The sequence below is a fragment of the Ictidomys tridecemlineatus genome, chromosome 2 (assembly GCF_052094955.1).
Source record: "Ictidomys tridecemlineatus isolate mIctTri1 chromosome 2, mIctTri1.hap1, whole genome shotgun sequence".
Taxonomy (NCBI): domain Eukaryota; kingdom Metazoa; phylum Chordata; class Mammalia; order Rodentia; family Sciuridae; genus Ictidomys; species Ictidomys tridecemlineatus.
In genome coordinates this window covers 93,247,020-93,267,422 of record NC_135478.1, presented here as the reverse complement: position 1 = coordinate 93,267,422, position 20,403 = coordinate 93,247,020, and the positions used below count along the sequence as shown (strand labels likewise).

The window sequence follows — 20,403 nt, the reverse complement described above, 5'->3', positions numbered from 1 at the left end:
CTCAAGGACTAAGGACCCCACGGCCTGAGCGTGAGGGCTAATCTGTAGCCAGAGTGTCACAACTCCGATTCTGAGAGCAATTTACATGGGGGGCGGATGGCGGGATTCCAGGGGCCCTTATATAACCAAGCGTGTTCAGAAAAGGCTCTCCCGGTGGGTTGGTGTCTGATGGACAAGTGTACTTAGCAAGGCCCAAAGGAGAGGCGACTTGGGACAAGAAATCTCTGCTCTCAGATTCAAACCCCGGCCTCTCCTTCGCGGTGGAGTGGTGTCTCTGTCACCAGGAGCCGCTAATGGTGTGGATCGGCGGGCGGGGCAGCCCCGTGGCCTTGGGGACGGAGGACCCCGCGCTCCACTGCCCCTCTCCGGGGTCAGTCGACTGGAGCGCGGAACGGCGCCGCCGGGTCCTGCTGGCGACGGAGCAGCGGGAGGGTCTGCGGCCGGGGTCCGCACTCTCTTTCCCGGCTGAGCCGCATCCTGGAGCCCACCTTCTGACCCCGCCGCTCCTCCCCAAGGCGGACGTCCCAGGCCCTCCAGCAGCGAGTCGGGCCCGAGACAGGCGGCGCCCGCCACCCGCTCTCCTCCAGGCCAGCCTCGACCCCTCCCGGCGGCGGGTGGAGGAGGAGCCAGGTCCGCGCCGAAGCAGCAAGCGGCGCGTCCGGGCGCGGGGGCTGCGGCGGGGCTGCCGCGGGGGGGCGGCTTAGCGCGGGGAGGTTCGGGGAGGCTCTGCGCGGGGAGGCGCGGGAGGCGCAGGAGGCGTGGGGAAGCGCGGGCCCGCGGCGCGCCCGGGGCGCAGGAGGGCGGCGTGCCCCTCGCCAGGCCCGGGCCGGGGCGGGGCTCGCGGCATCCCGAGGGGAGCGGCCACCGGGCCGCGCCCGCGCTGCCAAAGTTTCCCGGAGGGGCCGCGCCGCCCTTCCTCCGGGCGCGGGCGGGGGCGCGCCGCGGGACCCGCGCCTCCATTGCCCAACTCGCTTCCCAACTTGGGAGGCGCCGGCCTGCGCACGCGCGCGCCTTCCTCCTCCTCGTCCTCGTCCTCCTCCCGCGGGAGCCGGCCGCGCGGCGCCCAGACCCGCCGCCGGGCGCTGACCTCGGGCTCGCGCGGCCCCCGCCCGCGCCCGCCCGCGCCCCCGGGGCGCCCTGGCCGCTGGCCCCTGCGCGCAGCCGGCTCGGCGCGGGGTGGGCCCGGCCGGCGCTGCCGGCGATCGCCGTAAGTTTGCGAGTTGCACTAGTTGGCGGGCGGAGAGGCCCGAACGGCCATGGAGGAGGAGCGGGGGTCGCCGCTGGCGGCCGAGTCGGCGCTGGAGAAGAACGTGGCCGAGCTGACCGTCATGGACGTGTACGACATCGCGTCGCTCGTGGGCCATGAGTTCGAGCGGGTCATTGACCAGCACGGCTGCGAGGCCATCGCGCGCCTCATGCCCAAGGTCGTGAGGGTCCTGGAGATCCTGGAGGTGCTGGTCAGTCGCCACCACGTCGCGCCCGAGCTGGACGAGCTGCGCCTCGAGCTGGACCGCCTGCGCCTGGAGAGGATGGACCGCATCGAGAAGGAGCGCAAGCATCAGAAGGTGGGCAGTGGCCTCAGTCTGCCCACCTGGGCAGTGAGGCTCTGGGACCCAAGGACCCTTCAGCCTCGGGCAACTGCAGGTGGCCGTGGATGTTTATGTGTGACAGAGACTAGAGTAAGGAAAGGCAGTTTCCTCTCATTCTTAGTCTGAAGGGTCTGCCAGGAGCGTCCAGGGCTGAGGTTTTGGCAGGAAACATCCAGTCCGTCCTGGATGAGGGAGGGAGGCCCCTGACCCTCTCTGCCCAGCCATGGGCAGTCGGCATGTACCACCAGTAGGTTAAGAGCACTTCTCTAGAGTCAGACCTGAGTTCCAGTGCCACCTTCACCTGCTTAATAGCTCTGTGACCTTGGGTAAGTTGCTGAACTTCTGTGTGCTTTGTTGCCTCATCTGTCAAATAATAATCAAAATAGAATCCACCATTCTTATTAAATGTGATGATGTAGATAAAGTGCTTGGATATTATTCTCTTCCACAAATTAATAAGTCCCCTGCCCTTCAGTGTGACCCTAGAAGACCTTACACCAGTCACACCAGGCCCCTTTTTTGTTCTACCTCAAGTTCCCCCAGAGCAGAGATGTGTGACCTCTTAACCACGAAGCCCTCAGCCTCTGGGCTTATATTTGCAACTTTCTTCCTAGCCTTCCCTTAGTTTATTAACCTGTATTCCGAAGTGCTCTCTCTGCCTTGATTTTATCTTGAATCCTCACAGAACTCTAGGAGGTAGGACTTCATTTTACAGATGAGGAAACAGAGGGTCAGAGTGCAGGAGGGATTTGTCCCATTAGCCATGAGAGAGTCCCAGGCCTAGAGGAGGTAATCCCAGTGTCTCTTCCCCACTCTGCTGGAATTGGGGGAAGGGGATGCTCCAAGGTCTAGCCTCTGCCCTGGGAGCTGAAGCTTTTTAAATCGGGGCCTCCCCACTGTCCAGACGAGGTGCCTGAGGAAAAGGAAGTGGGAGACATGTGGTTTCCTGCCCTAACCTCAGGCCTGGAGCGCCTGGCAGACCCTTCAAACCGAGAATGGGAGGAAACCGCCTTTCCCTGGGGGATCAGGATCTGGGTGCCGAGCAGGCTCTGGCTTGCTGAATGGCCTCAGGAAGTTCAGTTGGCCTCTCTGAACCTCTCTGGCAGGACATCATCTCTTCTATGCTGGGTGTGCTGCCTAGACCTGAGGGCAGGTCCGCTGGTGGGTGAAGACCCCTTGCTCCAGGGCTCACCGTTTCTGTCCTTGGGGATCCTATACCCTGGGGCCAGGAAGAAACTGGAGCTCCTAAGAGTTGGGTGACCAAGGTCACACCGGGAACTTGGACAGGCCCAAGTCCTATAATTAATTTCAAGATTCCTAGGAGCAGGGACTTTGGAGCTAGATAGCCGGTTTCAAATCCCAGCACTCACAGGCTATGTGAGCGTGGGCAAACCCCCTAGCCACTTTGGGCCTCAGTTTCCTCAGCTGCAAAGTGGGGGTAACCATGGCCCCCAGCCTGTAGGTGGGGGTTAATATGCACAGAGGGCTAGGGCCGGAGCCTGCCCAGAAGGGGCTAGGCAGTAGGAGCTTTAGGTCTGAACCCTCGCCTAGGTGCCCACGGGATGATATCGGGGACCCCCGACCCCAGACACCTCTGCTCCTGCCCCGGCACCTCCTCGCTGCCGGGGCCTGGGAGGGAAGGGACTGGCCATCTCCCAGGAAGTTGGCTTTATTTTCAGGGCCTGCAGGGCTCAGCCCAGGTCCCACAGAAGTCCTGGGGCGCCTCCGCCCCCCCACCCCAGCTCTGGTTCTGCCCCTGCTGGCCTGGGAGGCAGGCACCCGGAGGTCACCAGGCCACCTGCACTTGTTGCTTCTGGAATGCGGTCAGCGCCCCAGCTCTGGGCGTCCAGGGCCCAGGCTTGTTTGTAAACAGGGAGTCACAGCTGCCCGCCTGCCCAGCCCAGGCCTCTGCACTTGCTATTCTTGGAGGAGCGAGAGACTCCTCTGATGTTTCTTCTGCAGCTTTGATGATTCTTCAAGGTGCTGTTTCCACAAGAATCTTGTTAGTGAGCGTTGGTATGTCCTGTCCTCCCCCCTCCTCCTTTCCTTCCCTCCCCCGACCAGCCAGCCAGTCTGACTGCAGGGAAGCCTGCGCCCCTCCACCCACAGACACCTGGGCTCACTCAGTCAGCCCAGGCCACAGACCTGTTCTCTCCTTACTCAGTCTGCAACACTGTTGATGGGCCATGGCGTGCAGGGTGCTCTCCTCAGTGATGCAGAGCAGAGAAAAACTGGGTCTCACGTCAGGCAGCAGGAGGGTGATGGGGATGACAGAAGACAGGGGAAACAGGCCATCTTTAGAAAACAGTGGCTGTGTGGATGCAAAGGCACAGACATGAGCAATGCCTGCCCTCATTCAACACAGGTGTTTCTTGAGCACCTACTATGAGCCAGGCACTGTTCTGGGCACTGGGGAGGCTGCAGTGACCATGACAGATGAGGGTTTAGTCTGGTGGCCCTAGCCTTTTAGCTCATAGAAGTAGAATGTGGCAGCCAGGCAGAGGGGTGCACACCTGTGATCCCAGCAACTTGGGAAGCTGAGGCACGAAGATTGCAAGTTGGAGGCCAGCCTTAGCAACTTAGTGAGGCCCTAAGCAACTCAGTGAGACCCTGTCTCAAAATAAAAATAAAAAGAACTGTGGAGGGGAGGAGGCTCCGGCTTTAGCTCAGTGGCTGAGCACTTGCCTACCACGTGTGAGGCCCTGGGTTTGATCCTTAGCATCACATAAAAATAAAGAAAATAAATATAAAGACAGGCTGTCCATCTATAACTACCAGAAAAAAAAAAGGGGGGGGGACTGGGGACAGAGCTCCATGGTGAAGCACCCCTGGGCTCCATCCTCAGTACCAAAAAAAAAAAAAAAAGAAAGACAGAATTTGGCAGATGGGGATGTGGCTCCGTGGTAGAGCACTTGCCTGGCGCGCATGAGGCCCTGGGTTTGGTTTTCAGCACCATTAAATAAAAAAAAAAAAAAAAAAAAGGAAAGAAAGAAGGATATAGACTGTGGCCGGCTGTGGTAGTAGAAAGAGACGAGGTGAAATTTGATGCACCTTCTAGAGCCTGGTATATCCGGAGTATTTTCATGCCGACATATATTCAGTGTGAAAGTTGTTCATGAGATACTTCTGCGATCTACTCTTCCGGTGCCTTGTTGAAATCTGAGGTGTGCTTGACCCCCACTGCGTGTTTCAGTACAGATCAGCCACATCTCGAGGCTCCATGGCCACAGAGGCCTGTGGCTACTCTGTGAGATGGTACAGTTTTAACGTGAGAAGGTGGATTTTTTTAAATTTTATTTTTGGTACTGTGGATGGAACTCAGGGGCACTTACCACTCAGCTCCATTCCCAGCCCTTTTTATTTTGAGACAGGGTCTTACTAAGTTACCCTAGCTGGTCCCAAACCTGTGATCCTCCTGCCTTGGCCTCCTGAGTAGATGGGGTTATAGGAGAGTGGCACATGGCTAAGAAGTACATTTTTTTTTTATATATTTTTTTTAGTTGTCAATGGATCTTTATTTATTTTTATATACGGTGCTGAGATTCAAACCCAGCACCTCACACATGCTAGGCAAGTGTTCTACCACTGAGCTATAACCTCAGCCCAGGAAATAAATTAAAAAAAAAAATCAGGTTGTGATTAAGTGGCACAAAGAAAATAAAACAAGGAGACATGAAAGGGACTGACTGGTGGAGGTCTACCAGCTGGGGAGACAGGAAGTCTTCTCCAAGGAGGTGCCCTCTGAACTGAGATCCAAGTGCAGTGTAGGAGCCAGCCACAGAGAGCTCTGGGGGAAGCTTCCAGGCTGAAGACATGGCAAGTGCCAAGGTCCTGAGGTAGGAGTGCATGTGGCTCTGCAAGGAGCACAAATAAGACCAGTGTGGAGGAACAGAGGGAGTGGGAAACGGGAATGGGAGAGGAGGTAGGGAGGTGCTGGCCCTCATAGGCTGGAGAAGGGGTTTCAGGATGGTTGGGGCTGAGAGAAGCCCAAGAACTTCATGAGTCAGCAGTAACTCCCTGCAGCAGCCTTTTCCCGCTGTGTGAGGCAGGATTAAATTCCCCCTGGTCCTCCCAGAGGCAAGAACCTGCTCTCTAACACTGACCTCAGCTCACTGGGAGAAGGGAGCAGAAGAAGAGAAAGTTGACATCTGTCTTCATCTCCGGTGGGCAGGAGGAGGGTCTCAAAATAAAAGAGGCTGCAGATGTGGCTCAGTGGTAAAGCACCTCGGGTTCAATCCCTGGTACCACAAAATAAAAATAAACACCACAGCTAACCCCTCCCCCCAAAAAAAACCAGCCTAAATTTATTATGCTGCTGGACTGAGCCATCTTAGGAACACACGTGGATACAATGTGATACAGTGTTGTGGATCCCCGTGATACTGTCCATGTGGATAGTTCTGGATACAGTTCTGCAGTGGGGAAGTCAGGATTGGGCCGCACTGGGTTGAGATCCAGGAGTCAGGGCCCAGGGCGCGGCTCAGGGGAAGAGCACACGCTTAGCCCGAGCCAGGCCTGGGTCTGATGCCCGGTACCACGTGCACAAAAATAATGATGATGATGATAAAGTAAAACCAAGGCATAAGAAGGCTGCCTTCCTCCCGGAGGTTCTGGAGGCCAATTCTCTCCTTTACCATGTCCAGTCTCAGGACCCCGGCTACACGCACCCCGTCTTCACAGCCAGCATGGCAGCATCTTCTGATCTAACTCAGATCTCTGTTTCGAGGCTGTGTGGCCTCAAACTCTGACCCCGGCTCCCCTTCCTCCCTCTTTTGAGGACCCTGTGATTTCACAGGCCCACCCTGATCACGCAGGACCATCCCCCCAATCCCAAGACCCTTAACTTTGCCGGGCACAGTGGCGCCTACCTGTAATCCCAGTGGCTCAGGAGGCTGAGGCAAGAGGATCACAAGTTCAAAGCCAGCCTCAGCCACAGTGAGGCCCTAAGCAACCTAGTGAGACCCTGTCTCTAAATAAATATAAAAAGGGCTGGGGGTGTGGCTCAGTGGTGAAGTGCCCCAGGGTTCAATTCCCAGTACAAAAAAAAAAAAAAATCCTTGACTTAATCATAGCTGCCAAGTCCTTTTTGCCACGTAAGGAAACCTTGTCAGATTCTGGGGAATAGGGGAAGAGGGTGTGGTCACCTTTGCGGACCATTGCTTTCTTGTCCTAGCCAGTTACACAGAACACTCTGATTCACGAAGCCTGCTATATGCCCAGCCTGTGCCAGGTGGGGGCAGAGGCTCAGGGCTGCCGCATCCTGGTCAGCTTCCAGGCTGCACCTGTCCATCCTTCCTCCACCCCAGCCCCTGGCCTTCAACCAGCCCCTGAGGGTCTTCAACCAGCTGCCTATATGTTTAGTTATTCCCTCTCGTCTCCCCAGTGCCAAGGCTTTCCGAGGGAGGAGATGGGACTGGGGAGCGCGTCTGGGCCTTGTGTGGCTTGTGGCCCATGGCAGGGGGACCAGGGTCATCAGGACCTGCTGGGGTAAGGCACTGTTTCCAGCCTCTGCAGGGAGTGACCACTTAATCCTCACGAGAACCTGTCTCCAGGGCACCCAAGGGTTAGATTGCCCACGACCAGCTAGTGAGTAGCAGAAACAGGACTCAAACTTTGAGCGACAGACCCCAGGATCTGAGCCCCTAACCACACTTGCATCTGACAGCTGCAAGGGTGCTTTGTGACTAGTTTATGGTTTTACCAAACTCCTCTTTTTGGAAGCTTTATTGAGTGTGATCCACATACAACTCACCTATTGAAAGTGCACCACTCAGAGGTCGCCAGCGTGTTCAGAGCTGTGCACGTCATTACAGTCAATTTTAGAACATTTTCATCACCCCAAAAAGAAAACACACACCCATGACAGTCACTCCTCATCCCGCATCCCCAGAGCTGTGCCTTCTGACTTTGGGAATCTACTTGTTCTGGATATTTCATAGAAATAAGACTATGAAAGCCTATTGTGGTGGCCCACACCTATAATCCCAGCACCTTGGGAGGCCGAGGCAGGAGGATTGCAAATTTGAGGCCAGCCTCAGCAACTTGGCGAAACCCTGTCTCAAAAAGTAAAAGGAGCTGGGGATGTGGATCATGATATAGTGCCCCTGGGGTCAGTCCCCAGTATCAAAAGAACAGAAAGACAGGAGCTCGTGTAGCACGAGGCCTGTTTATGTCCATGCAGTATTTCGTGTTTGAATACACCCCATTTTTTTTTAACCTGCTGATCAGTTGATGGACAGAGGTTGTTTCTACCTCAGGCTGCCACGCACGTCCACACCCATGTGTGTTGGTGTGGATGTGTGTCTTCGTGGCTCCTGGGGCAGCTGGGGCCCCTCTGTGTTGGCTGTGCTGGGAGCAGCCAGGCTGCTCTGAGTGCTTGCTATTCCTGTCCCATCAGCCACGTGTCTGAGCTCCCATTTCACATCCTTGTTACCATTTGCGATTATCTGTGGTTTTGGTTACAGTCATCCACAAAATACTCTTTTTGTTGTTATTTGAGGTTCTGGGGATTGAATCCGGCCACTTTACTGCTGAACCACATCCCCAGCCCTTTTATATATATATATATTTTTTTTTTAAAGAGAGAGAGAATTTTTAATATTTATTTTTTAGTTCTCGGCGGACACAACATCTTTGTTGGTATGTGGTGCTGAGGATCGAACCCGGGCCGCACGCATGCCAGGCAAGCGCGCTACTGCTTGAGCCACATCCCCTGCCCCCTTTTATATTTTTTTTATGTGTGTGTGTGTACTTTTTTAATGATTTTTTTAAAATTGTAGATGGACACAATACCTTTATTTTATTTATTTATTTTTAATGGGATACTTAGAATCAAACCCAGCCCCTCACGCTTGCTAGGCAAGCGCTCTACCACTGAGCCACACCCCAGCCCCCATTTTTAGTTTAAGACAGCTACACAGAATATTCTCTGATTCGCCGAGCCCGATGTATGCCTGCTAAGTTACAGAGGCTGGCCTCTAACTGTGATCCTCTTGCCTCAGCCTCCTGAGTAGCTGGGATACAGGCACATGCAGTTGTGCCCAGCCACAGAATCCTTTTAATGGACTGATCTTGTTTCTCCTCACATCTGCCTGTATGTTTTGGTTCCCAGATGAGAGAATTGGTGCCTCTGAGTGGCTTATTGAGTTGCTCCAGAGGCCTGAAGAGAAACTCTGGGCCAGTGGCGCTGGCAGCCTGGGCCTCCCCAGGGTCCCCCCCCCCAAGAAGTGGTTGGGACCTGTGGCCCCCGGTGATCGCTGAAGAGCAGTCTCAGCTGGGCCCAGGGGCCAGGTGCCTGTGGGGGGTGGCTGCGGCCTTTCCCATCCTTCTGCCCAAGGCCAAAGGGTGGCCCAGAGCCTCAGCCACCTGAAATGCTCCCTTTGGGCAGCGGGGGTGAGGCCACTGCCCTGGGCACGCTGTGACTGCACCACCGTCCCTGCCCTGGCAGGAGCTGGAGCTGGTGGAGGACGTGTGGCGGGGGGAGGCGCAGGACCTGCTGTCCCAGATCGCCCAGCTGCAGGAGGAGAACAAGCAGCTCATGACCAACCTCTCCCACAAGGACGTCAGCTTCTCCGAGGAGGAGTTCCAGAAGCATGAAGGTAAGAGGGCCGCCCGGGCGAGGGGGACTGTCCTGCGGAGCTGCTGCCCGCGTCCTGGTGCCACATTGACTCTCATCCCTGCTCTGCAAGAAGCTGGGGAGCCCGGGTTGGCAGATGGCGACACAGGTTTGCTTAGGAGGCTGCCCCCGGTTCCCTCCCTGCCCTGGGACACCTTAGACAGGACAGAGACCCTGCCCTCCTGAAGGAGGAGATGGTTGATGAGCACGTGGACTGACAGTGGCTTGGTTCCAGAGGCCAGCAGCACCATAGAGGAGCTGACCAGGGTGCAGGTAGTGACCTGAGGCTTCTTTAGAGACGGAGGCTGTCACAGTTGAGCCTAATGAGGTGACAGTGTGGGCCCTGCAAGTACCTAACGCAAGAAGCAAGTAGCACAGAGGCCCCGGGGCAAGAGTGAGAGACCCGGGAGGCTGGGGTGGGGTACAAGAAGACCCAGGCCAGAGTGGCTGAAGATGAGGTCAGGGCCAGCAGGGGTCAGATCACACGGCCCCTTAGACAAAGCTGTGGTCTCTGGAAAGAGATTTGAGGCTCTTATAGGGGGCAACTAGGGACAGCAGCCCAGGCCTGACTGGCACTGGGTCCACTCCACTGTCACATCCTATGAACAGCTACCCAGAACCTTCACGCCAGCTGCTGTTGGGATACAAGAATGGACAGTGGGTCTGAGCTGGGCCTCCTAAGCCCCCTCTGTCCTGTACTGGCCAACGCCTCTTCCCCTGCAAATCAGAGCTGCCTCTTGCCTCCCACCTTGAGGGATCTCAGAATCATCTCTTTAGCCTGAGACAACCCTTGGGGTCAGCCGGGCACAGGTCTGTAATCCCAGCTGTTTGGGAGGTTGAGACAGAAGGATCAAAATTTCAAGGCCAGCTTCAGCAACTTAGTGGGACCCTAAGCAACTAGCAAGACCCTGTCTCAAAATAAAAGATAAAAGGAGCTGGGGATACAGCTCAGTGGTGAATGCCCCTGGGTTCCATCCCCAGTACCAAAAATGTGTGGTGGCTCAGTGGTGCAGTGCATGCCTGGCGTGGGTGAGGTCCTGGGTTTCGTCCCCAGTGACTCACACACACAAAGACATGGATTTTATCAGTTACAGAGATTGAGTAAAAAGCTGGGAAATGACACTCCAAGGGAAAGCCTTGGAGCTGTAGGAATGTAAGAAAAATTTATTTGGGAGCTGGGGTTGTGGCTCAGTGATAGAGTGCTTGCCTTGCACGGGTGAGGCACTGAGTTCCATCCTCAGCACCACATAAAAATAAATCAATGAGATAAAGGTATTGTCCATCTACAATTTAAAAAAATTAAAAAAAGAAAAGAAAAATGTATTTTAAGGCAAAAACACTATTAAAGGGTTACTTCAATGATGATAAAAAATTCAGTGTTCTAGGACGATCTGGTGATTTCCAAATTTGCATGCGCTTAATAATTCATCCTAAGAGCATATTTTTAGCCAGGTATGGTGGCTGTGCCTGTAATCCCAGCTTCTTAGGAGGCTGAGACAGCAGGATCACAAGTTCAAAGCCAGCCTTAGCAATTTAAAGAGACCCTAAGCAACCTATTGAGACCCTGTCTCAAAATAAAAAATAAGGGTTGGGACTGGGGCTCAGCAGTAGCACGCTTGCCTGGCACGTGGGAGGCACTGGGTTCGATTCTCAACACCACATACAAATAAAATAAAGGTCTATCAACAAGCAAAATATATATGTGTGTGTGTGTGTGTGTGTGTGTGTGTGTGTGTGTGTGTGTGTATAAATTAAATACAAGCAAATTAATATATATTTTTTAAAGAAATAAAAATAAAAAGGATTGGGGATGTGGCTCAGTAGTTAAGCAATCCTGGGTTCAATTCCCAGAAACAAAAAATATATATGCACATACCTACATACATATCCATATTTTAAAAGTGAATAGAAGTATGTCCAAAGCAGGCCGATTCATTAAGACTAAGTTAGACTGGTGGAGAGCAGAGGGGGATGGCTGCCTGCGGCTTTGGCATTCTGGAGTTAGTATGGCGCTGCTCTCTCTGGGTCCATGGATCTGTCTCTTCCGGAACTCTGCACAGGGGGGGTCACCCTGCGTGGTCCTGTGTCTGCCTCCTTTTACTTGGGTCATGTTTTCCAGCTTTGCCCCTTTTTGAGCAGGTGTCAGTAGCTACTTGTTCCTTTTTATGGCTGAGTCCTTTTCCATTTTGCAGATGGAGCGGTTTGTGTGGACTCTGGGGCTGTCCCCCCTTGCCACCCTGCCATGTGCCCCTGTACACAAGTCTTTCTGTGTGTTCTCAGATCCGCAGGCAGGTGCCTCAGCAGGGGATGCTGGGCCATGCGGGAACTAAGTTGTACTTATCCAAGGGACCTGATGCCTTATTCTTGCCTGTGACACTTCTGAGGGCACACAGAGGCCTCTGCCGATGACCTGGGAACTGTCCTGCCTGCCCCACTGAAGCCGCAGAGGCGCGAGGGCCTGGGCCAGGGGCCTGAAAGCATAGTTCTGAGCTGCCCCTTGGCTGGGTTCCATCTGCTGCAGCGTGGGGAGCTTCGCTGTGTCCCCACAGCCTCCTGTCCCTGTGGCCTCCTGTCCCCTGCTGGGCTTGTCAGGAAGCAGCTGGAGTGTGGATCCCAGCTGGAGTGGGTCCCAGTGAGGACCCTGGGCTCCTGCCAGGCTGCAGCCGTGAGTGGAGAGGCCCCATGCAGGTACTGGGCCGGTGGTCTCCCTCCCGCTGCTGAAGTCCCTCAGAGAAGGAACGGGGAGACCATCGGGCTGCACCTTGTGCCAGCTGTGACTCTGGGCAGAGGCTTGGGCATGCTGACGATTTAGGGGTGCAGCTGTCTGAATCCTGGGGAGGTGGGGGGTTCTCAGGGGAGCCTTCCAGGGTAGCCAGCATGGCTTTCTCAGCTCCTAGCATGGGGCGCCCCGTTTCTCAGAGCTACCTGGGGGGGGTCTCCTCTCTCCCACTCTCTGGAAGCATCTAGATGATAGAACACTTTCTTCCTGTGATCCCAGCTTCTCAGGAGGCTGAGGCAGGAGGATTGCAAGTTCAGGACCAGCCTGGGTAACTTAGTGAGACCCTGTCTCAAAACAGGCTGGGGATGTAGCTCAGTGGTGGAACACCTGGGGTTCAGTTTCCGCTGTAAAAAAAAAACAAAATAAAACAAGAAAGCTATTTCTTAGCCGGGCACAGTGGTGCAGACCTGTAATCCCAGCTGCTCAGGAGGCTGAGGCAGGAGGAGGATCACCAACTCAAAGCCAGCCTCAGTATTTTAGCGAGGCCCTAAACAACTCGGCGACACCCTGTCTCTAAATAAAATACAAGAAAGGGCTGGGGATGTGGCTCAGTGGTTAAGCACCCCTGGGTTCCATCCCTAGTACCAAAAAAGAAAAAAGAAAGCACTTCTTTGCCTGTTTTTTGGAATCTCTCTTGTCATTTAGAAAGCAGGGAGTAGAAATGACTTGTCAGCACCCAGGGAGTGAATTACAGATCTCCAAGACATTGGACCTGGGAGACAGGTGTGAAGAGACACTCTCGGGTCTGCAGAAAGTCCTTGGGCTGTGCAGGAACAAATTAGGCGTCGTTGGGAGTGGAGGAAAACCACCAGCGCAGGCGTCTCTGCCGAGCAGTAGGATTAGTTCTTGGGATTTTTCTCATCGGCACATGAGAGAAAAGTGAAAGGGAACAGGAGAAGGGAATTTTGATATTATATTCAGTTAAACCCCGCAGATCCCAAACACTGCCCTGCAACACGAATCAACGTGAAGATGATCCGAAGATGATCCGTGGGGTGTTTTGCATTTTTTTTCCTACTAAGTCTTGGGGCGGGGGCAGGGTGGTTGTGAAAATACGTGCAACATAAAGTATACCACCTTGGCCGCTGCCAAGTGCATGGCGATGTGCACACTCAGAGCACTTGCTGCCACTGCCACCGCCAGTCACCCTCTGAGTCTTCATCTCGCAACACTGAGACTCTATACCACGCAGGTGTGGAGGCTGCTGACCCGACTCCAGTCCCAGCCTCGCCTCTACCGCCTGGGTCATTTGGGGAAGGTCACTAACTAGTCCAACCCTCAAGTTATTTCCAGGGTCAGTGCTCAGTAAAAGATGTCCCCAAGGGCGTCTTTTCCTCCGCGTTGAACCAAGTCTCGTTCAGTATGAACTTCAGCTCAGTGAAATCGCGTGTGCACCCTCTCTGGGCCTTTCTCTGACGTCTACTGTCTCCAGGGGCTGCCGTGACCCATTGCTGCGGGAAACTGGGTGCTTATGACAGCAACACGTGTCCCCTCAAAGCTCTGCAGGCAGGTCCAAAATCTGTGTGCCAGCAGGGCCAGGGGCTCTGAGGGGAGATGGCTCTGCTTCAGTCAGCTTTTCCTTGCTGGACCTGGAAAGGATGAGGCCAAGGAGAAGTTTACTTTGGCCCACGGTTTCAGTCTGTGATCTGCGAACGCCCCAGCGAGGGCGGAGGTCAGGCAGAGCACCTTGGTGCAAGGGTGTTGGTGTGGAAAGCTGCTCAGGGCATGGCAACCAGGACGCAGAGAGAGCTCGGCTCACTGGGACAAAACATAGACCCCAAGGCACACCCCAGCGACCTGCTCCTCCAGCCACACCCTGCTGCCTACGCTTAGCACCCACTTCATCCCTGTCAGTGGATGGGAGGCTCCTGGAGTTGAACCCAGGGTGCTTAACCCCTAAACCCCATTCCCAGCTCTTTTCATTTTGTTATTTTGAGACGGTGCCTCACAGACTTGCTTAGGGTCTCCCTAAATTGCTGAGGCTGGCTTTGAATTTGGGATCTTCCTGCCTTGGCCTCAAGTTGCTGGGATTGCAGGTGTGCGCTATCATGCCCAATAGGTGAAGCTCTCTTAACCCAATGCTGTCACCTCTGACATACAGGAGTGTTTTGGGGACACCTCAAATCCAAACCATAGCACCTCCCTGGCCCCTTTCAGCTCACCTCACGCCTCTTGCCCTGTGGCGCTGCCATTGGAATCTCTGCCTCCTGCTCCCAGGACCGCCTCCTCAGGGTCTGTCTGATGTCCACCCCTTTCTCTTTTAAGGACACCAGTTACTGGGTTTAGGGTCCACCTCCCCTCATCTACCATGAGTCCCTCTTAGCTAACTGCATCTCCAGAGATTCTATTTCTTTTTTTTCTTTCTTTCTTTTCTTTTTGGGGTCCAGCTGAACTTTCTGCACCTTGGGGCCTCCCAGTCCTTGCCCTCGGGGTCTTTCCTCCCTGACTGTCCCCTCCTGGCCTCCTTGGCCCGGCCCACTGCCTGGCCCTCTGGCCTCTGGTCTGGGCTTGTTCCGGCTCGAGCCTGCATCTCCTGATGGCCTCTACTTTGCAGCCTGGTGTTGCCCTTGGACTCCGGGTACCACTTCCAGTCCTGGGCCTGCCCACCTGCTGGTGCCTACCGGGGACATGGCCTCATCACCTGGCCTCTTTCTCTGCTGTCCTCTGGGCTCAGTGTAAATGTGCCTGGCCCCAGAGGCAGCTTCCCACACCCGCAGTCCACGCTGGGTCTCTCTGTCACATGTTCTTGTCTGCCTGACATCTAGAAGCCCGTGAGAGCAAAGCCCAGTCTCACTGTCGACCGTGGTGTCCCCATGATTGGTTCAGTATCACGTATGCAGCAGGTGCTCAGTGAGTAGTTGAAGGATGGACATCTGGTGTGCACGTGTGTGCATGTACAGAAAGCTGAATGCCGCTTCAAGCAGGTAGTCCTCTCTGGGAGAGTGGACTGGTGTCTGGCCCTGGTGACATGGTCTGCTGACCTCAAGGGAGCCTCTGAGTCTGGGTGAGGACAGGAAGACCAGGGTTTGAGTGCCAGCTCTGCAAGTTCCTGGCTGAGCAACCCTGAACCTTGGGCCTCATTTTTCCATACCTGTAAAATGAGGCCAATAGGGTCCAGGTATCCTTCCAGGGCCTCTCAGGAGGAAGTTGCATTTTGGGATCCTGGAGGAGGAATCTGCCCCCATTCCCTGGCAGCCTTGAGTGCAGACCCCATATGAAGCCTGGAATGGCAGGACGGCTCCCCTTCAGGAATGTCACTCTTTGCAATCCTGGGCTCTGTAGGGCAGAACCTGGCCCACCTAGTCTGGTGACCGGGTGTCACACACTGTAATACACACACCTGGGAGGATGGTTATTGTTGTGGGTGAAACCTGCTGGGGAATATCCCTGCTGGGAGAGAGGAGGTCGGTGGGAAGACCTGGATGGGACCGAGCTACCAAGTTTGCAGATCATTTGTTACAGCAGCCGTAGGAAACTCATACAGCCCCTGTCCTTACCGTTCAGCAAACTCCCCATGTAGCTTGACCTGCTATCTGCAGGCACTGTGGAGGCCCGGCAATGTGACAGGGAGGGGTCAGCTGAAGCCTTGTCCCCCTGTGGCCCATGGTCTGCCTGGGACTGGGGCAGGGTGGGGGTGAATGAACCGTGAGGAAGCCAGCCCTGGGTGGCAGCTCCTGACCTCCCACTGGTGCCAGGTGTCAGATGATGCATGTCCTCGGTGTCACTTGGTTCAGCCTCTCAGCAGCCCTGGGGGAGGTACAGCCACCTCCCTACTTTATAGATAAGGAAACTGAGGCTCAAAGAGCAGAGCCTGGAGCCAGAGCTTGGCCTGGGGGTCTCATTGCTCTGCCACCCTCCCTTCAGTGACAGAATTACGGGAGTTGTAAAAAGTGCTGAAAGGTGAAGCAGGAGAAGGGGGGACTGCGGGGCCGCTGGGGTGGTGGCGGCTTGGCAGGGGTCAGGGAGGGAGCCTGTGTGCAGAGGTGGCTGGATGGAGGCTCACCTGGAGGCTGCAGGGGAGGTCGGGAGTTCTGGGCAGAGGGGACAGGAGGGCAAAGGCTCTGAGGTGGATGGGCTGGGAGGGGTGGGGACAGAGCAGGTGCCAGTGGTCGGCTGCAGCTGGTGCAAGGCTGGGGGAGGCCGGGTCTGGGTGGAGAAGCTGCGGGGCGACCACGCAAAGGGGCAGGTGGAGTCACGGGCTGGTGTCCCCACCCAGGCATGTCGGAACGGGAGCGGCAGGTGATGAAGAAGCTGAAGGAGGTGGTGGACAAGCAGCGTGACGAGATCCGGGCCAAGGACAGGGAGCTGGGCCTCAAGAACGAGGACGTGGAGGCTGTGAGTGGCGGGCAGACCTCCTCCCGAGTGCTGGCTCCAGCCAGAGACCGGACGCTCCACTCGGGAGCTTCCCATCTCGTTCTCTGGGCTCCGAAGGTTGGGCATCCTCGGAGGCTCGGCCTCAAATCAGGGGTGGTGGAGGAGCCTCAGCAGAGTCTACACTGCAGGCCCAGGAGTCCCCTTTGCTGTGACCCTGGGGCTTCCTCCAGCCCACCGCTCTGTTCCCCTGTGAGGCCAGGCCCCATGGGCCCCGTGCTGCCCCAGGAACCTGCAGTGTCTCCACCTGAATCAAAAATGACGCCTCTTTATTGAGGCCTGTTATTTCCATCTGCTGGAAAATTGTCGTGATGCATTGATTCTAACAAGACACTTGGCTTCCATCTGCCATAAAGTGAACTCAGTAAGTGTACTAATGCCCATCTCTGCTGTCAACAGAGTCATAAGAACATGAACAACTTCCAAGCAAGTAAAGATCTGTAATATGCCTGGTGAACCTGAAGGGGATTTGCCCCTGTGCGGTGCCCATCCGGAGCCACCGTACCTGGCAGCCCTACACAATGACCTCCCTCTTTCTACAGCTACAACAGCAGCAGACTCGGCTGATGAAGATCAACCACGACCTCCGGCACCGTGTCACCGTGGTAGAGGCCCAGGGGAAGGCCCTGATCGAACAGAAGGTGGAGCTGGAGGCAGATCTGCAGACTAAGGAGCAGGAGATGGGCAGCCTAAGGGCAGAACTTGGGAAGCTTCGAGAAAGGCTACAGGGAGAGTTCAGCCAGAACGGGGAGGAGGAGCCAGAGGTAAGCAGAAGCTGGTGCGGAGGGGTGCCTGAGGTGTGCGGGAGGGTGAGTCTGAGCTGGCTGGAGGTAGGCAGAGTTGCCTTGTTTTCTCCATTGTACTTAAGACAATGGGAGGAACAGAGAGAACCAGCTACTGGCCTGAAGACACACAGCAGAACAGAGGCAGAGCTGGGCCTAGAACTCCCAACATTCCAGTCCAGGGTGTTCAGGTCAGTGGTGGTCACCAGGCACCTGCCTTGCGTATTCATTCAAATAATTGGCATCCATGTGGCAGACACAGGGGAGGACACATGGGCCAAACAGACCCCGTCCCTGTCCACGTGGAGCTCACAGTTGAGCAGGGGAGACAGACATTGGCCAGGGTCACACACCATGTGACCCAGCAATGCCTTCTAGACACACCTGGAGAGCTGCAAATGAGCATCCACATGGAGACCCACTCACAGATGTTCATAGCAGTGTGATCCTTCAGTGGACTAATGGGCCTGTCCATTCAGGAGGACTCAGCCCTAGAGTCCGAAGCCGGGGCCTGTGATCCCGGTGACTGGGGAGGCTGAGACAGGAGGACCATGAGTTCAAAGCCAGCCTCAGAAACTTAGTGAGGCCCTAAGCAACTCAGTGAGACCCTGTCTCTAAATAAAATACAAAACAGAGCTGGGGACGTGGCTCAGTGGTTGGTTGAGTGCCCCTGAGCTCCATCCTTTACCAAAAAAAAAGACAGGCTAGGGTGGGTGGTGTGCAGGGTGGGAGAGACAGGGAGGCTGAGGGAGGTTGGCTGAATGAGGTCGGAGAGGCCTGTGGGGCCAGGTGGGCCAGGCGGGGCCCCAGCAACCACCTGGGCTTGGGAGAGGACTCCCAGTGGTGAGGGGTGTCTTAGTTGGGGTCCCTCACAGCACAGCTTGGGAGCAGGACTTGGCTGGAGGAGATCCTGTTAATCAGGCTAGTGAAACGGAAGGAGGAGAAGGGAACTGGAGGGTGTGGCATGGAGGTCACGCCCCAGGCCTGGAAGCTCTAGGAAGCACTTAGAGCACCTCCCAGAACCCGCTTTCTGTAGGTTGGTCCCCAGGTGGCTAAGGGTGGCCTGAGATTGTCATCTCCCCCACCTCCTGAGCAGGTCCTGGGGCAGAAATGGAGAGGCAGACGCTGCACCCTGAGTGCGTGGAGGGGACTATCAGGTAGGCTCAGGTGATGGTGGGCACCAGGTGAGTGGGCACTAGCATGTCCAGCACCCAGTGAGCCCCAGGGTGCGTCAGGAGCACAGGGCAGGACAGCTGGCCGCAGGTGGTGATGGGGGAGGAGCCTCCTCTAGCTGGAGGCCAGAGCCCATGCCAAGGTCTACCATAGGAAGTGCGGGAGGTGGATTGCTGCTTGAGAAGAACAGAGTGAACCGGGGAGTGGAGCTGCCCTCCCCTCCTGCAGAGGTTTGTTGCTGGTCAGGGTTTGCAGTCCCTGCCAGGCACCTGGCCACAGTGGGCTGGGTCAGGGGGGTGGAGACCCAGGGCAGCCATTGAGTAGCCTGTGCCTGGGGCCGGTTGCTGATCTGTGGTCCCAGGGCCTTGTGCTCGCCTAGTTTGAATGTCATCCTATTTATTGCTTATTGATTTTACTTCTTGTGCTGTAGGAGACTTGTTAAGGAAGTCAGTTCCTGAGACAATATGTTGGCGTTTGGGCCTATGTTTTCTTCTAATATGGCGGGGTTTCTGGTCTAATACCTCGGCCACCAAGCTCCACCCCTCGTCCCAGCCCTTTTTGTCTAGAAACAGGGTCTTGCTAACTTGCCAGGCTGGCTTCAAACTTGTGGTCCTCTTGCCCCAACCTCCTGAATAGCTGAGAGTGCAGGTGTGGCCACGACACACAGGCTGCGGGGAAGTCTGTAAAAAAACAGGTTAGGGCCCTGCTTTTAGCTAAACAACATAAACCTAAATTAAATGGTTGCCGTGATCCGGGCGGGCAGAAGGTGAGGGTGGGACGAGCTGTGGCAGCAATGGAGGGAAGGAAGCCAGCTCCAGGACAGGGCCACGGGCCACGCTCTGGGTGGCCCTGCCCACTGTGGGTCCCTCGGAACTCAGGCCTGTCTCCTGGCCAGGCAGTCCTGGTCCAAACTGTGTCCCGAGGACACCATCCCTGCCACAGCCACGAGGCTCCTGGGCCCCGCCCCAGATCTCAGGCGAGGACAGGACAGGACAGGGACATTCCACACCTCCCAGCGCCTGCTGGTTTTGGCTTCCCTTTCTGGCAGTGAGGGGTGGGGAGTGGGGGGCAGGGACAGCGGTGGGGACAGCAGCAGGCTGCAGCATTCACTCCAGCTCCGATCCTTGTCCCTGGGAGCTCTGCTGTTTTGAGGTTGTCAGTTGGTGCAGGAGCCCAGGGTTCTGTGGCCTCATTGCTGGCTCTGTGTGGCCTCTCTAGGGTGATCAGCGGCCAACGTCCTCCATGGACAGAGGAGCATAGTGACCCGGAAGGGATCCAGTAGGCTCACCCCAGCAGCAGGGAGAGAAGACGTGGGGGGGGGGCAGGAAGTGGGGAGTCAAGGGAGGGCAGAGGCCTGTGGGGCCACAGGCAGCACTGGGCCTAGGGCACTACCCCAGGGTTCTGGCCTCATGGGGTGGGTGGGTTTCCAGTGGAATGTGGGGCAGGCTGTAGCAGGCAGGGGGACCACAGGAGCCGCTGGAAAAAGCTGCATGTGACTGGGGTGGGGCCCATCCTGGAGCACATCTGGGGTGGGAGTTGGGTGCTGTGGGGGATCCCAGAGCCAGGACTCTTCTGGTTTTCCCCAATTCCTACGATCCTTCAATGCTACTCAGTGTAAGCTGCAGGCGACTTCCCCCCTCCTCGCGTGTTTTCACATCCTCCTTGCTGAGGTGTGACCGTACGCCACAGAGTTCAGCCGTCTAAGGAATCCAGTTCAGCCGGCGGCTGCGGCATGTCTGTAATCCCACTACCCAGGAGGTTGAGACAGGAGGATTGCAAGTTTGAGGCTAGCCTCAGTGATTTAGCAAAGCCCTCAGCAACTTTTGAGACACTGTCTCAAAATAACAAAATAAAATCGGCTGGGGGTGTAGCTCAATGGTAGAGCCCTCCTGGGTTCAATCCTCAGTACTGCAAAAAAGGAAGAATAATAAATAAGTAAAATTTTAAGACTGGTATGTGGCTTGTGGCAGAGCCGGTGCCTGGACTCAGGTGTACAGTCCTGTGGGTTTTAATGGCTCACTGCACTGTGTGGACAATAGCTCTGGGCCGTTTCTGTCACCCAGAGAGGAGCCCCCAGGAGCAGCAGGCCCTGCC

General features: G+C 55.7%; 1 protein-coding gene across 2 annotated transcripts in view; it reads left to right on the top strand.

The window, feature by feature from the left end:
• Window positions 1-1,117: 1,117 nt before the first annotated feature.
• The window catches only part of Rilpl1 (Rab interacting lysosomal protein like 1), a 33,432-nt gene continuing 14,146 nt past the window's right edge, over window positions 1,118-20,403 (top strand). The window contains exons 1-4 of one of the 2 annotated variants that reach the window (XM_005329556.4): window positions 1,118-1,565; window positions 9,037-9,187; window positions 16,200-16,318; window positions 16,897-17,118. In XM_005329556.4, the coding sequence (XP_005329613.1) occupies window positions 1,257-1,565; window positions 9,037-9,187; window positions 16,200-16,318; window positions 16,897-17,118 (801 nt within the window). In that variant the 5' untranslated portion in view covers window positions 1,118-1,256. The remainder of the gene's footprint in view (window positions 1,566-9,036; window positions 9,188-16,199; window positions 16,319-16,896; window positions 17,119-20,403) is intronic. The other variant, XM_005329555.5, reaches the window with a different exon arrangement.